Genomic DNA, 22,853 nt, shown 5'->3' on the forward strand with positions numbered 1-22,853 from the left:
CATCCCCTCACGTTAAATATATTTTATAGGAGAATGGTCACTGAATCTTACTTGCTTTATTTGAATGACGCACCTTGGTATTAAATGTAGTTTTTTAATTTTTGATTTATTTTTCTGTTTTTTGTTTTGGACAAAACTCGCTAATCGGTTGTTTATTTGGTGTTGCTCTCTGTAGACACCCCCCTCCCCTTCTCTTTCTCTTAACACTGTCTTTATGTGGCCCAGGTTTGTCACTATCTTTCTGTTTTGTTTTGTGTATGGACTGGCTCTATCTCTGACCTGCATCCCTCCCTCGCGTCGTAACCTTCCTCATCCTCGTCTTCTATGTGTTTGATATGGGGGTGCTGCGATTGTTTTTGATTGGTCTCCATGCTGCATCCGACGCTTGCTGATTGGCTGAGTTTTATATTATAATTTTAAATTTTAATTTTTTTTTCCTCACTCTTGGTCATGTGATGCGCCTATATTTGGCTGTGTGTAATTTCTGTGATATACAACTATTACATTAGTGAGACAAATATTTTTGGTCTACTTTTTTTGCAACCTGTCCCTTTGTTATGTTTGTTGATTTAAGGTCCGTAAACCCCAGAAGTTTGGTTTCATATGGAACTTTTATTTCATTTCGTGTGGCGGTTAGGGTAAAAAGTGGAATATGAAAGACGTAAATGTTCTATGAAGAATTAATCCTTTCAAATCTGTCCTCCACATTGATGTCCTGTTGATTTGCATGTCTTTCTGTCAAACAGATTGATCCCTTGCTTTAACTGCTCACTGTCTCTCTCACACACACACACACACACACACACACACCCCCACCCCACACACACACACACACACACACACACACACACACAGTCTATACACCCACCACATAGGAAAAGGGATTCATTTTCACCCCGAGTTGTGCAAATAACATAGTTTGCGATCCCCTGCGACGTTTAAGTGCGCATCGGAATGAGTCTGATTCCTCAAGTTGATGTTCCCGACGTTTCCACTCAGATACCCGCGGACAGTAGCATTAGCTAGCTAGTGGCACCAGGCTAATTGAATCCCTGGCCAATGACCTTCTCATTTGCAATGAAGGAGAAATGAGGTCAATTTAATTTCCATTTGGATGAAGGCTGATAAAGAACGTGACTCACCTAAGCCCCTTTCACACACAGTTCCCGGTAAATTTAATGAATAACCTTTCCGGCACCGCTAGTGATTTTCACTATTCACACATGCAGCTACATCCTGGAACATTTCGGTCTTGCGCCTTTTCACACATGCTTTGATAATGCCTGAATAGATTGGGCATGAGACAGTCTGTTCAAGTGTAGATGCGATCGTTTGGACAATCTGTGTCGGCAACGGGCGTACAATCTGAATCAATTTCTTTTTTTTCCTGGCTCTCAGAGACCAGTGCTTCACTTCCCCTCTCCCCTTCCGGACGGACTCTTCCCTCCGCTTTTGGATCAGGGACAGAGCCGGGACAGAGCCCCCGTCCCCGGACGCAATAAACCTAACCCGATGTTATTAAATCGTCCTACACTCTCTGCCTCCAGAAAAGGAACATTCTCCACCAGTCGGGCAGGGGGACTGCCCTTTGTTCCGACACTCCATTATTCCTAAACCCCAATAGTCAGAAAAATGCCCCATTACGTCCGGGGAGGTCCAATGACCTCATTCTGCATAATAATTAGCTGAACAATGGACAGATGAAGAAAGATAAATTTGCCACAGAGTAGATTCATTTCTTATAATTATTATTTGGAATGTTTGCTGCAATTATAGTTTAACCCAATTCGTTATCTTGTTGCATAGAATATAGAAAAACATGGCTAATTATTATGCAGAATGACGTCATCCTTCCTGGATGCCATTTTTTCAGAGTACTGGGGTTTCGGACCTGCACCACACCCCTAACTGTAAAAGACATCTAGGGTCTGAGTGGCATTTTTCATAAGTAAAAGAATAACATTTTAGAATGTAAAGACCTGTCTCCATAGAGACTGGACGTGTTTCAGTTTCTCATCTTTGCAGCTGGGCGCCACAATTCAGATTGGACTAGCAATTTTTCAAAGCAAATTTATTTATTATTTTCCTCCCTTTCCTTCCTCTTTTTTTAAAATATAATTGTACAAAATAAATGTTCGTAAAGACCAGCTATTTGTGCTTTACCGTGTTCGGATTTGGTTCCACACCTACTTCACTTGCTTTTTCCGGCAATGTTACTGCTTACATTCACAACACAGCCGTCCCAGAAATGATACTAGGTGTTGAGGTGGGAAATTTCCGGTCCAGATTCCCGGAATATCGATCCCTGCTCCCATTCACACATGACCCCACACAGGAATGGTTCCAAAATATTCCTGGGAATGACTGCATATGTGAAAGGGGCTTAAGAGGCAGCAATTACAATCCTGCTCTAGACCGTAATGGTCCTCTGAACGGGACGGCAGTACATACAACCACACACACACACATACGTGCAAAAGTTTTCACAGACATGTATTAACAGTGAAGCGCACTTCCACTCACACACTGTGAAACTTTCACTCACACTCTCTCCCTGCCCCTCTTGGCTAGTAAAAAGATCATTAATCTTTAGCTCCCCACACAGTGCGATCTTGAGCTGCAGCTGCACGCTTGGGTTATTACAGCGAGCCACAATCTCCTCCTCATAAAGCCCATCAAAGGGAGACGGGGATACATCAATGGGACCCGAGTATGAGCCTCTGAAGCTCCGAGAGGCGATTATCAGTCATCTCGGCATAAAAAGCCTAAACATTGGACCAAAATGTCACCCGCGCACATGGAAAAATACCTCACGGCCAACAAATGTACAATGCCTACTATACCTCTGCATGCCAAAAAAAAAAGTATGGCTCTATTCCCCGGCTGTCACATGCTTATAGTTTACCTTTATCTCACTCTGCCTCTCCCTCTTTCGCTCTGTCCTCTCCTTCGTTCTCTCTCTCCCTCAGCCTCTTTTAATCACAGCCCGGGCACAAACAACGTCGCTCATGACAGCCTTCGGATCATTCTCGGATGAATCATCAAATCTCTGCTGGGCAGCTCGCTGTTTTTTAATCGCACAATGACTAAGATTCCCACTAACGAACCCCCGCTCGCTCATGTTCACACACGCACACACTGACACATGCTCACACACGCACACACACACACACGGACACACGCTCTCACACATCCAAACGCATCACGATTGAGGGAGCAGACGGCCATGTCAGAGTTATGTTGAAAGCATCGGCCACATTGATTTCTCTGCTTATGACCCAGCGGTAGTAAATGGACACTGGGCTTTTAACATTTTCTCCTGAAGCGTTCACGCAGATCTTTGAGCCATGCCAGACACAGCAGATGTAGAGCCCAACATACAACCTCAATGTCACGCATTGGCAACACATCTCACACATGTCACCAATTTGAAAATAATCAACTTTTTACTTGTCTTTGCGTTTGTGTGTGCGTTATCTATAGAGCTGTGTCTGCTTCTTCTCGGTCGCTCTGTGTTATCCGTGCCTTTGACAGGCTCTCTCTCTGTATCCAGGTGAACAATGCCACAGCCAGGGTGATGACCAACAAGAAAATGGTCAGCCCCTACCCCAACGGAGAGGCCCTGAGCACACTGCCTTACGGTAACCAGCACATTAGTGCGCACAAACAACGTTAAAGCAGCATAGGCATGATGATGAGGAAAGCCTGTTGGGGAGTCAAAAAATGACCTGCTGGATGGGTAAATGGCAGTGATTCTCAACCTTTTTCATATCCAGGATCTTCACATAAATACCCATTAGGCCAGGGACCCCATTTGATTTTGTCAATGCTATCTATGCTATAGTTTGAGAGATAACAGTGAAACTATGATCAAGTCATTATTGTAATTGTCTAATGGGATAAATTAAATGAGGGTCAAGTTGAACTATTGATCATTTTGCCTGGAACCCCCTAGAACCATGCTAATCTCAGTTATGTTCCTATTTGTGATTTCATATTCATGCAATCAACTGCAAAATTGTTTAAAAGCAACTCTGCTAGCTGTGAAAATAATTGGCTAGCACCTCTACCATGTTTGCAGAAGTACTTTCAGGATTCAAAAGTATCCTCTGTACAGGAGGAAGGCTAATGCTTTTCAGCCAGGGCCTCAAAATTGTAATTCGTAGTTGTAAACAAGTAGTGCTAATGCTCAAGTTTGCCTAGCAAACAAGCAAGCTGCTTAGCAAAACATATCCTCGACTAGGGCTGTGAGGATAACTGTGTTACCGCGGTTACATGATGATTACCGTCATCACCGCATATTTTATATATAGTATTTCAATTTATTTGCTGGTGAAAGTTACAGGAGGATATGAAATATAAACATAATAATCATTGTTTACGTATCGTCATTGACTGTCTTCCATGCTATGCTCAAGGACTTCTGAAGAAACTTTTAAGTTGCTCCGCTCCCGCTCGTCACTTCAGCTTTGCATGCTGCACGCCAGGGGGAGGGATACTCCATTAAACATATGGGGGATTTATTTTGTGTGTGTCCGATTATTATTAATTATTTCGAGGGCTGTACCCAACTCAGAATTTTGTCAGTCGAATTGGATTCGGATGTTCAATGCGAATATGGACGGGGCACTGCTCTCTGCGATCGCGATGCACGGTTCGCGTTGATTCACACATATCACAAAATATATTTATGATTCCCCTTATTTATAATTCCTAATTGAAACGTCCCTGTGCATTTTTGTAATCTTCTATCTGTTTTATCCTGTTTTTGTAATGCACCCCCCCCCCCCCCCCCCCCACACACAATTTAAACTGATGCATGATTGCATCAGTGCAATGACTGCTGATTGTTCACTTTCCTTTCCATTGTACAAAACACTCTATTTAGGAGCCCCCTGCTGGGCAATGATCAGCCATTTCCGCATTAGCGCTGACGGTAGCCTCCTGCAGAGCTCCGCTAGTTAACTGTGGATGACAACAGGAATGCTGTCATGTGGAGTAGTTAGAAAGTCAATAACATAGGAGCCTCATACCTCCACCTTACTAACTATTGCTCCCTTCCCGTCTCTCTGTGCCCATCAGCTGGGTGGAAGCTTAGCCCCATGGTGGGGGCCATGTACGGACCAGAGATCTATGCAGGTAAAGCTGCCGCTCTTCTCCACCCACACAGTCACACTTAACTCCGCTCTCATCCGCTCTATTTATAATTCATGTGCTGCTTGTCCAACATTTCCTTTTACTGGCCAGTTTCAGCTCTATCCGGGCCTCAAGGCCATCGTAGCGTTGCCGTTTCCTCTGCTTTTTCTTTTTTTTTTTTTTTTTTTTTTTTTTGCATTCTAATCTCTCTCTTTCTCTCTCTCTCTTTCTCTCTCTCTCTCTCTCTCTCTCCCTTTGACTGCCGGTGATGACATCATTTCTTCCCTCCCTCCTCCTTCCGCCTCTTATCAATACTCCCACTTCTGCTTCCAGTCCCAGGCTTCCCGTACCCCTCTGCAGCAGCGGCGGCTACCACGGCGGCGGCCGCAGCAGCATTCCGCGGGGCCCACCTCAGGGGCCGGGGCCGGCCTGTCTACGGAGCCGTGCGCGCTGCCGTGCCGCAGCCAGCCATCCCTGCCTACCCCGGGTAAGATGTGACACCCCCGTATCACGTAACAGCACCAGAAACATACAGACAGGGAATGATTTGCTTTTTATTAAATATGTATATGAAATGAAAATGATTGTTGTCAAAGTAACAATTCATAGGCAACCAGGTCTCTACACCAAATGTCCTGCTCTAAAAACATTATTCACTCGTTGGTCTCCTCTAACGGTCCAATCTGCCGCAGTCAGTTAACGAGCTGCTCTATAGAATAAAGACCCACTGCCAGTGTGACAGACCTTGGAGGCTCATTTGTATGAATACACAGATGCCATAAATACACAAACCCCAGTCTGCAAATTATTCATGTTTACTGAACAAATCTTTTATTTTTTATCCATTGGGTTTTGTTAGTTTTTTTTCCTGTGTGTACTGTGCATGTCATTGTAGCTGGGCTATGCTGACTGCAATGTGACCGCTACGAGGGGTGTATATATAGATATATCTATATCTATATATATCTACAGATATATTTATAGATATAGATCTATAGAGATATAGATGTATATCTATATCTCAAATCAGAAATTGATGGGTTAATGGCCTTGCGACCACTTATCATGACCGTATTCAAATGAGGCCCAGCAAGATAAACCGGGGTACTGCTGGAAATGCGTCTTCCCTCTTCCACCAAACAAAAAGGTGTCTTTCCAAGTGGCCATTTCGGCTTCGATTCCCCCCCCCCGTGGCAGGGGAGCAATGGAGGTTTATACTTTCACTTAAGTTCATGAACTTTAACGATTACACCCTTGAGGCTGTGGCTGGCCTGTGCCAAAGAAAGCCACACAGGGCAGTAGTGGAAAAAAGATGGAAGGAGCATTTCCTCTGCATGCTGCATGGGTGTGAATTAACTCTCTCTCTCTCTCTCTCTCTCTCTCTCTTTCTCTCTCTCTCTCTATCTATCTCTCTCTCTCTCTCTATCTCTCTATCTATCTCTATATCTCTCTCTCTCATACTTTATCCTCCGTTTATTTTCACCCTCATCCACTCTGGTTTGGAACTGTGCACTCCTCCACTGGCACCCCCCTCTCTCTCCCTCCCTCTCTCTCTCTCTCTCTCTCTCTCTCTCTCTCTCTCTCTCTCTCTCTCTCCCTCTCTCCCTCCACTCTCCACCTCTACGCCGTGTGGCCTCTTGTCTCTCTCTCAGCGTGGTTTATCAGGATGGGTTTTACGGAGCCGCAGATTTATACGTAAGTGAAACTCACCGCCTCTCTTCCTCTCGCACTCCTTCTATGAGTCTGTCTACCCCTCCCCCCCTGTCCCCCTCCCCCCCCCCCCCCCGGCGATGGGTGATTTTTTTTTTGCATGTGCGCCGCGTCCTGCACTGCACAGAGCTGCCGTACCACAGGTGACTGAGCTGTCAAAGGGCACCCCCACCCCCCGACACCCCCGACCAAAGGGAATGAAAAGACACGGCACGGTTTTGTTTTTGTTTTGTTCTTTTCAGTTACAGTTTTCGCCTCGGGTTTGTCTTTAATTTTTTTTGCGTCATGATAGAATCCCCAATTCAACCATCTTATCACAGTCAGACTCGCCAGAAAAAAAAAAAACGAAAGCTAAACAAATAGGAACCTGGGCGACCAGGGAGTGGGTGGGGGGTCTTACACACCTTATTTATTATTATTTTTTTTTACAAAGGCTGCTCTGTGTGGGTGGATGCTGCAGTGTGCGTTTGTGCTCACGCGCGCGTATGTGTGTGTGTGTGTGTGTGTGTCTGTGTGTGCACGGGTATTCAGGTTGACAACAGCTGTTTCTGTTCTCTCTATAGATTAGTGTTTCAGGACTCTGTCCTTAGTCCCAGATTGCCTCAGGTAGGGTCAACTCCACCCCCCCCCTTCCTCCCAACACACAGTGTGCATTGTTTGATTCTTAACACCCCCCCCCCCCCTCCTGGTCTTTACGAATCATCTTCCTGTGTGATGTGGAATGTAAAAAGTGTCTCTTTTTTTAAGTTGCTTGAAAAAATTGCTTTGTTTTTTTTTTTTTTTTTGGGGTGTCTTACTAACAAGGGATATGAAGTTCTACAAAATAAGAGAACTTAGTTTGATTCTCTCAAATAATAACTATTAATTTAATTTGAGGGGAGCCATGGCGGCATGAACATTTTTGGTTCTCTTAGAATGAGAAGATATCGCAGTTATAGAGGGCATCAGTCGTCACAGCCTTTTGTAAATTTCTCATCTGTATTTCAGACGATTAAATGAAACCCCCATTAAATCCAACTTTCCGGAGCCCTTTTCCCTGCACTCCCTTAGGAGAATTCACTGATGATAAATTACGATAAAAAAAAATATTTAAAAAGCAGTCAGTTGTGGCTTTGTGCATAATTAAAACAGGGAAGGGTGTGTTCTTCTTGGAGAGGAACAGTTTTGCCGGTCCCAACTCACTTACAACAGTTACAGAGAACACCAAACGGCTTCAACACACGTCATGTGGTCGCCCTCCACTCTGCAGTCTGAGCTGTTTGAGTGACTTCCCCGCTCGCTGCACATAACTGTCATCTCACCATACCAGTGATGCAGCAATGTAAACTTGCAGCAAAAATACATTTTAAATTGATCAAATTTGAATCGGCTCCGCTGGGTTCAGGTGGAGCAAATTAGCTGCGTAGTGCTCTTGAAGGTGTTGAAACGTTTCCACAATTAAAACGGCTGCTTACAAGCTATGTTCACAAGAAGCTGAACGGCTTAATACCTCTTGAGAAATAATTTACCCTTTTTTCTATAGTTGTGTAGTTGAGTCTGACCTCTCTTAGTTTCCCCAGTCTCTCAGACTGGAGGCGATGAGAACCAGAAGGTTTATAATAACTGCTCACGGTGGAATCCAATTGCCTTGGGTGGGTGGAGGAAGTATCCCCAACTCGTTCTGCTCTGGGGGTGCGGTGCGGTGAGGGGGGTGGCTGGGGTGGCTGATGTGAAAATGGAGAATGCGCTGTTTCCCCTGAATAATGCATCCCAGTCTCCTAACCACTCCAAGGGCCTCCCCAGAGTAGCGTTGAAGCATGCTGTTTGTTGTGGTTCTGGCGCCCCCCCCCATCACACACACACACACACGCATTAACATTCAGAACCGTGGGGAATCTTTCCATCGTATCAACATATATCATAGTGTGTAGGAGTTTTGAAGTCGGATGGTAAAGCGTGAGGTTCATCACATGGAATTGCTCTTGATTAATAAAAATATTTATTTGTATATCACCTTTCATGCACAACATGAAACTCAAAGTGCTTTACATTAATAGAAGGCGATCAACTTGTAAAAAACCCATAAAAATGCAAACAAGCAAAATGCTTTCAATGCTCATTTTCAGGCTCATCAATTTAGACTGTGAAGGATCACAATCGTTCCTCGGCGAATGATCTATCTTGGAATATTTTTTCTTGAATTACTGCTCTTGAATTCACTGAATTCTCAAATAATTTCTCACAGTAAATTCATTTTCAACAAATTCCTCTGGTGGACTCCGTTGCTTACTAACATTTTGAAACGTGCCCTTCAGTGCTCAAACTGATTACACAGATAGTCGTTACTATCGATATCGTTACTCCATTAAGCGCAATCCTTAAATCCTGAGTTGGGATTAGATGGCCAAAGTCAAAGCAGAAAGAAGCATTGAAAGAATAAAATCAAGTAAAAGCAGGATGAAAATATTTGAATAAAAGAAAATATCCCAAAATCAAAAATTGACATGCTAATGATAGACCGTTTTTAAATCAAACTCCCTCTGGTATTGCAGACCTCACAATTCATGAAATAACTCCAATACCGCTGATAATTGATCAACTATAAATGTGTGTGTCACGTCATATCTCACATAGGACATCTGAAGCAATAAAACATATTTATCGCCCTGCCCTACACACACACACACACACACACACACACACACACACACACACACACTTACACTTATTTCACATCACCCAGTCCTCCTTTTGGGCCCCCTGTCCTCCGCCTCCATCTCCTCCACCTCTTTCTGCAGGATACTCCGGGGACTGCTCTTTCAGTTGTTGTGTGGGGTCGTGCTCCAGTCGGTTGGTTAATTGTCTCATTAATAGGCCGTGCAGTGTTAAAAAAAAAAAGTGCAGGCTCCACGCTTGCCCCGTTAATTGCAAGGGAGTGATTTGGAGTGTGGGCATGCGCGTGGGCGTGTTTGAGTCTTCTCTCACTGTTTTCTCCCTGCTCCCCCAACACCCCCCCCCCCGACCCCTCCTCACCAATTCTCTCTGTCCGTCTTTTACATTTCCTGCAAGAGAACACAAATGTAAAAAATAACAAAGCTGTTGCAAATTTCTCTTTTCGTCTTTTCGTGTATGCACTCTCCACTGTAGATATCCACCTGACACTTTTCTACCTGGCGCTTGATCTCTTATCCTGTGAATCTTCTGTGTTTGAGACGGTTAAGATTCCATAGTTCCTCAGCAAAGTGCAAACTCCTGTGCGTCGCAATAGTTACCTTTCCACTATTTTGGTTAGAGTGGAGTCTAACACCTCCTCTCCCCATACAGAAATATAATGTACTGATGTGTGCTCAAACTGCCGATTCAAAAGCTATTATACATCACAATGTAGTTACATAGTTGTACTTATCAGGGTTCTTATCAGGTCCTTGAAGTGCTTGAATTTCATTCTCAGAAATGTAAGTAATTGTATTCCTTAAAAAGCCCCTTTTGTGCTGAAGTACTTGAAAAAGTGTCACTTGGTAGATGACAATGAGATGAATAATGGATATACTAATATAAATGATAGACAATGAAATTATATTATATTTTTATCAACAAAAATCACACTTATTTTGCATGAAACTGGAAAAAATAGTATTTAAAAAAATATATATATTAAAAAAAAAGTACTCAAAAGTCCTTGAACTTAATTTTGTAATTCCAGAATGAACCCTGGCTTATATACACTGCTATTTTTACCTGGCTAAAATTGAACATTTAAATATATTATTTTAAAATATTTGTGAATGTATTCATATATGTGTGGGTGGCATGTGTGACAAATCGTCAGTATATCATCTTTCTGTATGATTTTAGTAATTCTAACTCAGATGAGGCAGGCTTAGTGAGTCGACTTATGTAAAGTGTAACGTGTGTGTGTGTTTGTCTTCAGGGAGGTTACCCGGCTGCTGCAGCCGCAGCTGCTGCCTATCGCTACGCCCAGCCGGCTGCTGTAACCGGGGCAACGGCCGCTGCCGCCGCCTACAGTGACAGGTGAGATCAACCCAGGACACATGCACATCCATCCATCCATCCATCAATCCATCCATCCATCCCTCCATCCATCTGTACATAGAGCTACACACTGTGGCACAGTAAAAAATGACAGAAGGCCAAAGCAGAGGGTCGACACTCAACACTTGCATGGAATTGGGAATGGGGAAGCCAATGAGAAGCACTAGCCACTGCAATTGGACAGAATAAGATACAACTACAGCCTCACCAGAATCCACTCTTGCAGTAAAAACCACCAGATCAGCCTTTTCGCAGACGGTGCAGCATCGTACCTTCAGAATCATATGGCTTCAATGCAAGAAGCTGTTAAAGTAATAAATTGTTGGATATAAAGAACCTGACCTGCCTTAAACAACAAATCAGATATATTGGCCTCAATATCTCCACCAGTTATTTTATCAAAATGTACAGTTTGCTTGCAAAATAAATAAAGAAGGTGACCTCAACCTTTGTTGAAGCTACCAATCTGTCAACATTACATTTTCCCACTCAACTACAATACATCAGACACTTTACTAAAATAAACAAATCATCCAAATCAACTTCTGTTCCATGACTTAACAGTAGATCACATCACGCTGCTGTTACATCAATAATCGATTTCTTCCCTTTTTCCCCCCATTTCTTGGTGTTTAAACACGAGTGTAATGATAAAGGGGATGCAGCTTGACGTCGTTTTTGTGAAAATCGAAGACGTGACTATTAAAAGAGAAATCACCCGTTTCCTGTTTGTTTTGTTTTTTTCTCTTTTCCCTTTCCCCCCCCCGTTTGTCCAGTTATGGGCGGGTGTACACCACGGACCCCTACCACGCTTTAGCCCCGGCCGCTGCTGCCTACGGAGTGGGAGCCATGGTGAGATCAGCACACGTGTATGCTTCACACACACACAGCGCTCCATTGTGCTCACTCGGCTGCGGTGGAAAGCTTCTGTCGGGGTTTGGCTGTAGGACGGGTTGCAGACGCAGCTTCTGAGCATATGTGACCCATGTGCAAGGGCACGATGCCAAACTGTTGAGTATTTCTTAAACTGTTCTAGGCTTCGTCTGCACCTAAGTGAATCGAACACGTCACATTTGATAAAAGACAAATTACAACTGAAAAGTATTTAGTTGTCGTAACTATGTAATAAGTATGTTATAATATAATAAAGGAATACTATCAATTACTGCACCCCAAAATGCATACTCAATCTTAACAACGTTTTGACAATGAAGGCTCATTTCAGCACACAATAATTAGGCACCAATATGAAAATCAATACAAAACCAGTCTCAGTTCCCTTCACTTGCTGCATTCCCTCCACCTCCGCTACATCCACCTGTCGGGCTGTACTCTTCTATCCAATTGGAGGATTTGCGCTCATCACTGCTGTATTTCCAGCACACAAGGTTTGCCTATGTTTGCTGGGTGGTGTACGGCAAAATATCAAAAATATTGAACTGTGATATTTTTTCTTTCTGTCTTTCAGGCCAGTTTATACAGAGCAGGATACAGTAGGTTTGCTCCCTACTAAGGTCACACATCGCACCCAAGGAATCCCTCATTTCGCCGTACCCCTTTCCAAGCCCTTTGTTTAGAAGCTCCTCTCCATTTTTCTGCGGGCGGACTATGGTGATGACCCATGTTGCTGGTTTTTGATATATATTATTTTTTTCTCGTTGTCTTGGGTTGTTTTTTATTTTTTATTTTTATTTTGGGGAGCGCCATTGCTACATCACCTGCGCTCCAAACAGCACGACTCACGCTCAGTTTGCGTGCCGCCCTGTCCGCCAGTGACTGGATACAATGAAAACTGCCAGTGGAAATTTTCCACCCAGAAGAAGAAAAAAAAAAAGCTGACAACAGGACATTGAAAACACGCTTCTACGGGGTACAACTGAAGATGGTTTAAAATTAGAAACACTACCAATAGTAGAGGCGGGAGGACTGCTGTTCACTGTGGAGATGCTCGGCGCACTGAAACCAGATTCCTCCTCCGCACAGTTTCAGCGTTGCCTAAACAGCCAAATTTACAGTTTCCTCCGCACAAATTGAACTGCCACTACCCAGCATCACTACTATTACTATTTATCCCTGTGATCCCTCCCAGCCACTTCTTGATTGGGAGAAATACCGTGCGGTAAAAGCCTATCAGTTTCATAGTACAACGAGGATGAGAAACCGGAGCAAAATGTAGAGGGCTCAATATGGCGGAGCCGGAGAAACGTCGGAAAGGAAAACATTGAGCTGGCCCACTGGGAGACATCTTCTCTTCATCACGTGACCGACAGAAACCACTGTTGCCCTAGTAACGTAGTAATGGACCACCAACAATCATGGCTTGGGAGAAGAAGAAAGAAAACGTTTGTTTTGTTTTGTTTTTTGGTTTTTTTTTTTCTTTCTCTGACATTTCACAATTTTTCTGACCGTAAAGAGGAAATAACAGAGGAAAATTCTTAAAGAAATACACTAAAATGTCTCAGAACACTAGGAAAAAAAAAAGAAACAAGTGACTTTTATATTTCAGCATTACCTCAGTTTTTTTTTTCTCCTTTTTTTTTTTTTTTTTTCCTGCCTTTGACAATGAAATTACTTATTATTACTACACTATACTACATGGACCCAATGAAACCGTTGTTTATTATCAGTGATAGAACCCATTTTTACATTGCTCTCTTTAGTATTGTTTCTTACTGTTAGTGCAGCTACGGTAATGACATTAAGATGATGAGTTTTCTCCCCCGTCGCCACGTTTCTCACCGAGCTGCTCTCGCGCTGTGGGGGCGAGAGGCACTCCACGCTCGAAAATCTCTCACTTGGCGGACCACCGTGACGTTCCCCGCCTGGCAGCTCGGCCGCGGCCGAATATACGGGACGAGAAGAAAACCCGGTGTTCGCCGAGATCTGGGATCGCCCGCACAGGAAACTAATCACCGCCGGGTCAACCAAATGAGAGTCCCTCCTGGCCAATTAATTAAGGTCCGCGAGCTTGGTGTGGAACGCCGACGTGTTTGAGCTCCGCCGGCGCGTGAACTCAGCCAGACGGTCCATCCCAGCAGATCAGACAACAACGGAGCCCTGTACCGCCAGGAGTAGAATAAAGACACTAAAGATATCTGCATATACCTCTGCTAGTTTAGACTGTCCACATTATGTTTCTATCCAAACCCGAGTCCATCCTAAAGCTGAAGAAGCTGTCTGCGAATGTCGTTACGCAATCCGGATAGTTCTTTGACAGAGTAGTAGAGGGATCCGCAGACAAACCCTTGTATAGACCAGTTCTGTGTCCCATGTATTATAACCCCATATACTCCCGTTATGTTACGACTTTTGTTTTCGTCTTTTTGGTTCCAAAGATTATCAGAAAATAAGCACATTTTTTGGACAGCACGTTTAGATATGTTCATGTTTTTTTTTTTTTTTTCTGTTTTATTCTCTTTTTTTTTTTGTTCTTTTTTTTTTTTTCTTATTATTATTATTTCTTTTTTTGGTATTATGGTTTTGCTGTTGTTTTTATTTGTGGGTTAAGGCTGTCTAATCCCCCAACCCCACGCCGAGTGTTTGAAAAGCACTCTGGAAAAATGTAATTGGGACAGGTTCCAGGCTGAAAAGTAGATTTTTATAGCGTCTGGCAGCAAATTAGAAGTCCATACCATTAAACAAACGCTTTTAAATGTGTTATTTTTTTCCCCCGTAGACCCACTAAATAAACGCACCGTGGACGTAGTGGGGGGGGAATAGAGAACAGCAGCAGCAGAGCTATGGAGTCAAAGGGACGCGTGCAAAGTCCGGGCACGCGTGTTCCCAACGGGGCCCAAATTGGCACAGGCGAAGGCAGCATTAATAAGCGAGATGGAAAGGGGGAGAAAATATGACTTCCACACAATGTCAAAAGGGTATTATTTTTATTATTTTTTTTATAACAATGGAGCAGTGTGTGGGCGGAGGTGGCGACTGCGGTGAAGGTGAGCAGTATGCAGCCATAAATCACCGGCTGACAGGAAAACAGGTGGCGGCAACAATCCTGCGCTCCACGGACACCACCACAAGCCTGGTGTGGGGCGATAACCAGGGGGACAGAGGCTGCGTTATTGGGGTGGGTGGGGTGGGTGGGGTTTTTTTTTTTTTTTTTTTTTTTTTTTTTTTTTTTGGTTTTGTTTTTATATGATCATACATTTTGTAGTAGGTGTTCCGATGAGTATTTATGATGAGATCATGAGGACTCGAAGCATTGTTTTGTTTTTTGTTTTTTCCATTTCCCTTCTGTCCCTTTTTTTTTTGTTTTTCCTCTTACGAGTATTATCACAAGTATCAGTATGCATGTTTGTGTGAGAAAGGCAGGGCGTCTTTCCTCGAGACGTTTCACTTTTGCATGAATTTAAATCCTAGTGCTGGAGGGAGGATGGGAGGGAGGGTGAGGGAGGGAGACGGAGGGCGGTGCAAAGGGACAGGACGAGGGAGGCGGAGGCGATGCGATGTGGCAGCGGCGACAGGGGAGCTTGGTAATTGTCGGTTGGTGGAGCTGCCTGGGTCGGGGGGGGGGGGATTGGAGCGGTGGTGTTACACAATAGACGGCCACGGCCTCTTCGCCAGGCTCTAACAACCCCAGGGTTTGGGACTCCTCTGTGAGCTCCACGGTCGCCACGGTAATCACCAGCTATCATATCAAAGGCAAAAAGGGATCATTTGGACCCCCCTCTCGCTGCGATTTCTCATCTTGATGCTGAGATTTCAAACCGCGATGATAGAGATGGGTACGCATTCGGTCATAATTTGAACCACACAGCTCTTTATCATTAAAAGACTAATTTGACAATAAAGATCAGCCTATATATAGATGTTTATCTGTGGCTGGTATACTAAACGCTGTCTCGAAGGGGTTCCTAGTGGCGCTGGTCCGTTTTTGCTCATGATACCTTTTTTTATTCCACAGTTGGGGCGTAATTGACAGGATGCTAAACAGATCCCTGAACGGAGGAGGTATGGTTTGGTGGTTTGACCCCCGGCCCTGAGCCTCCCAAGACCCCCCGTCCCCCCTCAGCTCCGACCCCTGACCCCCCCGTCCCCCCTCGGTCCCTGCACTGTACTGAAGTCAACCCGGCGGGGCTTCTTGTACAGGAGATGTACTAAATGGGGTTTGAACTGCATGTGGATTATATATATTTTTTAATTGTTTCACATGCTCGCCATGGCTGAAGAAGCTCATTTATCATAGTGGGTGATTTTTTTTTAATTTTCTTTATTTTTCTCCCTTTTTTTCTTTGTTTGCTTGTTTTGTCTTTTCAATAAGTGACTTGTGTATTTGTCACCATGTTGCCATTCTTGTCTCTGCCTTTTTTTTCTTTTTTTTTTTTCATTTCTTGTCATTGTTATTTGAATGTACATAATAAACGGTTTGGTTTTTATACTGGTCTGTGAATGGTTATTTCATCCCGCGTGTATTGTACTCTAACAGTCATGGAATCTGTCCGACATCCAGTATCGATTGACGCTCGGATAAATACGGCTGTTGGCTTTAATAGGCCTTCTACCATAATGCAGTTGAATTGCAAAAGTAGAACACGATCGGTGTTACAATCTCAAAGGACGGTTTGATGGTCAGAGCTGGACCTGATCACAGTGTGTCTGTGTAGCCTGGTGTGGACTGGCATGTTCCTCAGCTTGTGGCACAATAAACACTCGGTTTCTCGTCACTACACTCAGAAGGGAAATCTGGAACGCTTTTTAATTGCATCTGGAGTTAATGGGTTGGATGTGGAAACCTCATATCCCCACTAATTGTTCTAATGCACAAGAGGCCGATTGACCATTTGAAAGCATGCTTTCTGAGAATAATCCAAGTCGAACAAAGTGGGGAAAGCAAAATGGTTGAGGACCATTGGATAAGGGGGGAATTGTGACGATTGCAACCGCCCAAGTGACTTGATGAGTTTGTTTTGGGGAGAGAAAGATCTGCTTTGCGCGTTTTGAAGGATAAGCTCAAGTTTATGTCATCGTTCTGTTGTTTGTTTCTGATTTTTTTTAAACTCTAAAAACCCGGGGACAGGGAGGCCTCTGCGCTACGGCTGCCTTTTGAGCAAATGGTGAGAATTGAGCCGATGCTTTTTGGAGGAAAAACAACACAAATCAAATCCTTTTCCCTTGGGCCTTAAAGGGTTCTAATCCTCTCCTTTTTATTCCCTGGTTATGCCTCGACATCGTCCCTCAGTGTTTCCTCCATGAACTGCACACGTTGTGGTATTCAAACTGTGGGGCCCCTCGTGGAGCATGGAGGTATTGCACCGCCTGAAATTTGACATGACTAAAATGATTAATTTAATGTTAATATATATTTTGTTTATGTCTTCAAATATGTTTATTTCAAGTTTATAGATATAAGCGGTTGTTTTTTTCAATAGTTCATCGAAAATAAATAATGTTCTTTATTTATTTTCATGATTTGTTTAAAAAAAAAATTGCATTAACAGAAAGGTGCACAAATAATGAAAAATCATTATTTGTGCACCTCTCTGCCCCTGTTGGCCTGTGTGAATGGTAGGGATGGGTATTGGTGCTCAATAGTCAATACCTTTAAGGTACCGATTGAAATATCCCAATACCAAGTAGTATCAAACCGCAAGCCTTCTTCGATTGAATGCGACGTGTGATTGGCAGCAAGTGCTTGAAATCCAAGGTAGGGGGGGCCTGGCCCCGCCCAAACACTTTGAATACCACTGGTTTAATACCGTCAATGTGTTGTACTGGTTCCTGTTAGTTTCTGTGCTTTTGAAATCAGAATAAGAAATATGTACTTTCATCTGTAAATATTTTATTAATAAAGCTTGAAATCCTTTCAGAACGACTTCACATAGTGTAAGATGTACAGAAAACCTGTTGTCAGGTACAAACCCTACGGCCTGACAAAGACACAATACAAACATCTGGATGTGAAGCTGTTACTCTGTTACAATTCTCCGACAAGCTGATAGTTCTCTCCTCTTGTTTTGTCTCCTTTTGTCTCTCCTCTCTCTCTCTCTCTCTCTCGCTCTATCTCTCCTCTTCCTCCATCATCTCACGCCATCCTTTGCTCTGCCTCCGCCCTTCCCGGCAGCTCGGTGCACCTGACAGCTTCACGCCTTTTCAACCCACCTCAGGGCCAATACACACACTCTCTCTCTCTCTCTCTCTCTCTCTCTCTCTCTCTCTCCCTTTCGGCGCTAACAACCCTTGGGTTTTTGCGATCTCCATCCAGACAAAGGAGGGATGGAGATTTTGTTAAATCTACCCAGGTGGGATGATAAAAGCCAAGTTAAGGTAAAGGTGTCTTTTTCTCTTTCATTTGTCCTATTCATTTGCACATTTTTCCTCATCCTGCTCGATTTTAAACGTTATTCTGACCCCAAACCCAGAAAAAGAATTCACATTTGTACAAAACTCTATAGTACATTATATACACAATAGTGCAGAAGTTGCTTTGGCCTCAAGCTTGGTTTTTGTGTGTGTGTGTGAGCGTGTGTGTGTGTGTGTGAGAGAGACAGACGGAGTGTGTCTGAGCGAGAGCAGGTATGAAAATCAGATCAGCGGGATCCTAATTAGAGTCCACGCCCGTAGTAGTCATCGTAAGGTTCACGGATGTTGGTGGTCTGGGGACGAGGGATGGTGTAGTCCATGGTGGGGTCTATTTCCTGAAACATACACAGACACGCACACACACAGACACACACACACACACACGCCCAGGTGAATACGATCTCCCGTTCGTCAAGTCACAGCAATTAATACCATTGATAACCCGTGCTTTCATTAACCTTTCAATATGACTCGGCCATAACCGCCTCCAGTGGTGATAAGGTAGCCGTCCTTAATTACTGTGTATGAGGAGTAAGATAATGTTAATCCTAATGGATTATTACTCACTGTCATGCTGAATCCAGACTCGTATGGTGATTGCAGCACCGGCTCCGCTCTCCTGCCTGAAGGGAGACAGACGATACAGTTAGTTAATTATTTGGTTGTTATACAGTGTTCATCATAAAGACCCACAGTGAGAGCGGAGCTGACAGCGGATTTTTAGTTTGCTCTGTTGGAGAGTGGCTCTGCATTCATTTAGGCCGGCTGAGTGATCATTCAGCGGGAGGAAGCACCTCCAGGCCGCTGGATAAATCACTGTCAACCCGGCCTCTGGCGTCCCCACACGGGTCGACTAAGCCAGAATCATTATGTGGCTCTCTCTTTTTCAGAGTCGGAAAATGTTGATTTTTTTTTCCCCTGTCGAACTCAGTTTGCTGCACGTCCCTTCGCCCTTGTCTAAACACTAATGAGGACAGATTGAAGACATATTTTTTGCACAACAGGCCAAATAGAACTCTCCCATGGACCGGCACACTAATGACCAAACTATTTCCCCTGCTTCCAGAACCGTCCTCTGGCTCCTTACCTCTCTTGGCGTCAGTGTCATTCTCAAAGCTTCCGTTCTCCTTCCCCTCCTTCTGGCTGTCCAGTCCGAGGATGTCGGGGTTTTGGCTGGTCCAGCCTGCAAAGCTCAGTGGGCCTTCCTTGGCCTTGGTCTCCCCCATGCAGAGGAAGGCCACCTGGGCCACGCCGTGCCCCAGCAGCAACACCCAGCCGTTGGCCACCAGCGCCACACTCAGCACGGGGTCGTCCCACTGCGGCCGGCGGCCCAACTCGACATTCCCTCTGGTGAGCAGGACGATCCACACCACCCAGATGCCGGCGGAGAGCACCAGGGTGAGGCAGAGCAGTGTGGCCTGCACCTGGCCACGCCGGTGGGTGGAGCCCGTGTAGCTGTAGCTGTAGGTGAAGCAGGAGCGACAGAGATAGCGCAGGGACAGAACCAGGCCCACAGCCAGGAGGCAGAGCACATAGATCAGCAGCATCACAAACTCCTCCTGGCTGTACTCGCAGTCTTTGCCATCCCGCACAAGCACCACCATCAGCCACTCGGCAGCGATGACCACCTGGACGGCGAACAGTCCCAAGACCAGCGCCGGCTCTCCCCAGCCCCGGGCCATGGCGAAGCCCAGCAGGGCCAGGCTGCGCGCCACCAGGCAGGAGAAGGCCAGGGAGAATAGCACACCGAAGAGGAAGAGCCGGGTGGGACAGGTCTGCGGGGTAAGACGGATTATGAAGGCGAAGGCTGTGGCGAAGACCCCCCCGGTGCTCAGCAGGAACAGGGACACAGAGACCACCGTGCCCCCGATCCCTCCTCGTCGGTGCCGTGACGAGACACAGGCCCATAGAGCCCAGAAGAGGAGGCCGACCAGCAGAGCGGTGCTGACCAGGAAGCCCAAGGAGACCAGGCTCTCCAGCACAATGCCCCACACCGCATGCCGGTCGCACAGGTAGGTGTAGGTGGAGTCCAGCTCCTCTCCACAGCCCCATACAGCATCCTTGGAGCTACCGTTCAAAGAGTTACTGGCCGAGGGAGAGGAAGTGCTAGCCGGGCTGACTGTGGCCTGGTCATTTCCTGTGGAAGTGCTGCCGTTGGCAGTCTGTGTCATCTGGCAGCAGCAGCCGAGAGGGGCACAGAGCAGGAACAGGATCAGAAGAGGGGATTTGCGCTTCAGGGATGAAAAGGCCATCCTCGTTCCAGTAATCCCCATGGGGATAAACTCCTTCCTTTTAAGCGTCCTTTAATATGGATCCTTTTATGATGCAGCAGGTCTTTGTATCCTGAGAGAAGCATCACAGGGAATTCACAGTTTTACATGTATTTTTTAAACACGGCGTCATTAGAAATGCATGATCGGGTGTAGCGAGTACACAGCGAGCAGCATGTCGTGCCATGTACATGTTCGCCCAGATATGTCAACATGTCACTCTGACCTATGGAAAATGAGATCACAGGAAGGGGACAGAGACGGGGAAGGAGAGAGACACTACGGAGCTACGGAGAGGAAGGATCGAGTCAAAGTGAGTGCAGAAACATGCCAGAACAAGGGCGAGAAGTATGCACGCAATGGCTGATGATGGAGGATTAACAAGGCGAGCGTCACGGCAGAGTCGGTGCAGAGACGACACCGAACACATCAAAAGGCAACGTTCCCCCTTCTGCTACATCAGCTCCTAGGGCGGAGGTTCAGAAGCGGGACCAGAAAACGCAGACACCGAGGCAGATGCAGGGGTTTCAAAAAACAGCAGGGTTTCATTCAAAACGTAGTAGAACGGGGGAAAAAACAGGCAGGCCTTGAATATGAGCAAGCTTAACTGGAAAACGAGAGCAAACAGGAAAATCGAACGGGCAGGGCAAGCGACAAGACGGACCAACACAGAGGAAATCAAACTGCAGACTTAAATACCCAAAGACACAGAAGAAAACAATGAACTAATCGACATGATCCACGGGTCGAATCCAAAGTGACACACTTACCAACACAAAATCAGATAAAAACTGTGATGGATTGAGGTCATCGGATAAAAGGTGACCATGGGAAAGGAGGAAGACAGACAGAGTTGGAAGGGAGTGAAGATGCCCACCCCTGATAGGTGACACTCACTTCCTCCAACTCAGAACAGATCCCTTGTTTGGGCGGCGCAGATTGAAAGATGACATTTGATGGGTTATCATTGAGTCAATACGGCCGGACCAGTATCTGTCGAAATAGCGGGTCCCAGAGATTGTGCCGCTGCTGCAAAACGTATACAAATATTTCCACCCGGGTTCAGGATCAGTTAATCAGGTAATGGTTGAAAGTGTAAAAGTGACATTAAATCAGAAAACAGGAAATGGCATTTTTACGACACCGCTTTGAGTAATGAGCGAAAACCACCATCGAGGCTGATGAACCACAGCAGATTACGGACACTTATAAACCCTGCATTGACCCCCTGAAAATGAATCCACACGACACCGAAAACCAGCCAGGCTAATAATCGCCTGATAAACTGTCCCTGGAACTAACCAGCCCTCCCTCCAAGCCCGACCGATCCTAAAAATGATGACCTCACAGTACAGTACCTTTAACCCGGGAGCCGCACGCCAACTCAGCGCTTCAGGCTGGAAGAAGTCAAACCAGCGCTTTCTCTCGGATGGACAAAGTTTTGCTGTAACAAAAAAAAAAAAAAAAAAAGGCTGTGTTGGATCCGCCCAGCTCACCTGCGCTGGGAGCCACGTGCCTCGTACCTGGAGGATGCGGCCATATCTCGGACAGCCAGCGGGAAGAGGAAGACCACCAGAGGAGGGAGAGGTTGGGGCCAATGAGCGTTGTTTTCACTTGACTTAGACATCAGCAGGTTGGCCAAGAGCACCTAGACTCATGCTCCTTTCCCCCTTTCCCCCCCTGCTCTCTCTCTCTCTCTCTCTCTCTCTGTCAAACTATAGGTTGGGCACAAACACTAATACTGTATGCACACACACACACACACACACACAGAAACACACTCTTACAACCTTCACGTATTGACTCCTGCTCCCTTCCTGGCCCCGTTGAACCTGTCGTTGTGCAGTCGCCAGCAACCACCAAACCTGCCGAGACGTAGGCTCACTTGCATCACAAACACTGGAATTTTTTTTTTCTCCCCCGTGCAAGCCTGTACGCATTCAGCTCCGCTCGTGTCCGTACAGGACTTTACAGGGCGTGTGCTCCTTGGGTCTCAGTGGAAAGGCGCTGAGGACGGCGGCGGCGGCGGCAGAACAACCATTTGCACTTTGTCATTGACAGCAAGGAGGAGTGTATGCATGAAGTATTATGTAAAGTCAATACCGTTATGGATTTGAATGGCTTCGGCACATGCAGGAAGTCTAAACATAACGGCGATGAGTGAATCCGGGCATGATGCCCACGATCATCAAGTCCCACGGCACTTTCCCGTAGTTTTTTGTTTTTACGTGCTGTCTATTTGTAGTCATAGCAACTGGGCGTGGATCCTAACTGGTTTGAAGGAGACAGAGATTCCCAGCAACTAGTTTCAGTTAAGAGGATGGTTAGCATGTGTTGATTGATTTTTGGTTTTAGCCATATTTGATGATTCTTTTTTTTTTTTTCAAGAGATGTGGT

General features: G+C 45.3%; 2 protein-coding genes across 4 annotated transcripts in view; one reads left to right on the forward strand and one right to left on the reverse strand.

Moving 5' to 3' along the window:
• Nucleotides 1-12,443, forward strand: part of LOC307236416 (RNA binding protein fox-1 homolog 2-like) — a gene marked incomplete at its 5' end in the record, with an annotated part of 47,379 nt that extends 34,936 nt beyond the window's left edge. The window contains 7 exons of the mRNA XM_080008834.1: nucleotides 3,554-3,641; nucleotides 5,083-5,139; nucleotides 5,470-5,623; nucleotides 6,789-6,831; nucleotides 10,757-10,857; nucleotides 11,655-11,730; nucleotides 12,347-12,443. Coding sequence (XP_079864960.1) covers nucleotides 3,554-3,641; nucleotides 5,083-5,139; nucleotides 5,470-5,623; nucleotides 6,789-6,831; nucleotides 10,757-10,857; nucleotides 11,655-11,730; nucleotides 12,347-12,391 — 564 coding nt within the window. The 3' untranslated portion in view covers nucleotides 12,392-12,443. The remainder of the gene's footprint in view (nucleotides 1-3,553; nucleotides 3,642-5,082; nucleotides 5,140-5,469; nucleotides 5,624-6,788; nucleotides 6,832-10,756; nucleotides 10,858-11,654; nucleotides 11,731-12,346) is intronic.
• A 5,219-nt stretch (nucleotides 12,444-17,662) lies between these two features.
• Nucleotides 17,663-22,351, reverse strand: LOC307236903 (G-protein coupled receptor family C group 5 member D). Of its 3 annotated transcripts, none has more exons than XM_080009483.1 (5): nucleotides 22,322-22,351; nucleotides 22,247-22,273; nucleotides 19,274-20,529; nucleotides 18,754-18,809; nucleotides 17,663-18,521 (listed from the first exon to the last, which is right to left on the reverse strand). In XM_080009483.1, the coding sequence occupies exons 3-5, from the start codon at nucleotides 20,457-20,459 to the stop codon at nucleotides 18,429-18,431; spliced, it is 1,335 nt and encodes a 444-aa protein (XP_079865609.1). In that variant the 5' UTR covers nucleotides 20,460-20,529; nucleotides 22,247-22,273; nucleotides 22,322-22,351; the 3' UTR covers nucleotides 17,663-18,428. The 3 variants fall into 3 exon arrangements, with proteins under 3 accessions (XP_079865609.1, XP_079865607.1, XP_079865608.1); XM_080009481.1 differs by lacking the exon at nucleotides 22,322-22,351 and adding an exon at nucleotides 21,815-21,900 and having other exon boundaries at nucleotides 21,980-22,285; XM_080009482.1 differs by lacking the exon at nucleotides 22,322-22,351 and having other exon boundaries at nucleotides 21,953-22,285.
• Nucleotides 22,352-22,853: the final 502 nt, after the last annotated feature.

This window comes from Zeus faber (assembly GCF_960531495.2).
Source record: "Zeus faber genome assembly, chromosome: 11".
Taxonomy (NCBI): Eukaryota; Metazoa; Chordata; class Actinopteri; order Zeiformes; family Zeidae; genus Zeus; species Zeus faber.

Bases quoted from the DNA above. Each gene is read 5' to 3' on its own strand.
- LOC307236903 (XM_080009483.1), bottom strand. From the start codon at position 20,459: ATGGGGATTACTGGAACGAGGATGGCCTTTTCATCCCTGAAGCGCAAA. The intron at 18,810-19,273 runs GTAAGGAGCCAG...GTCTCCCTTCAG, and splicing joins TGACACTGACGCCAAGAGAG to GCAGGAGAGCGGAGCCGGTG. The intron at 18,522-18,753 runs GTGAGTAATAAT...TGTATGTTTCAG, and splicing joins AGTCTGGATTCAGCATGACA to GAAATAGACCCCACCATGGA.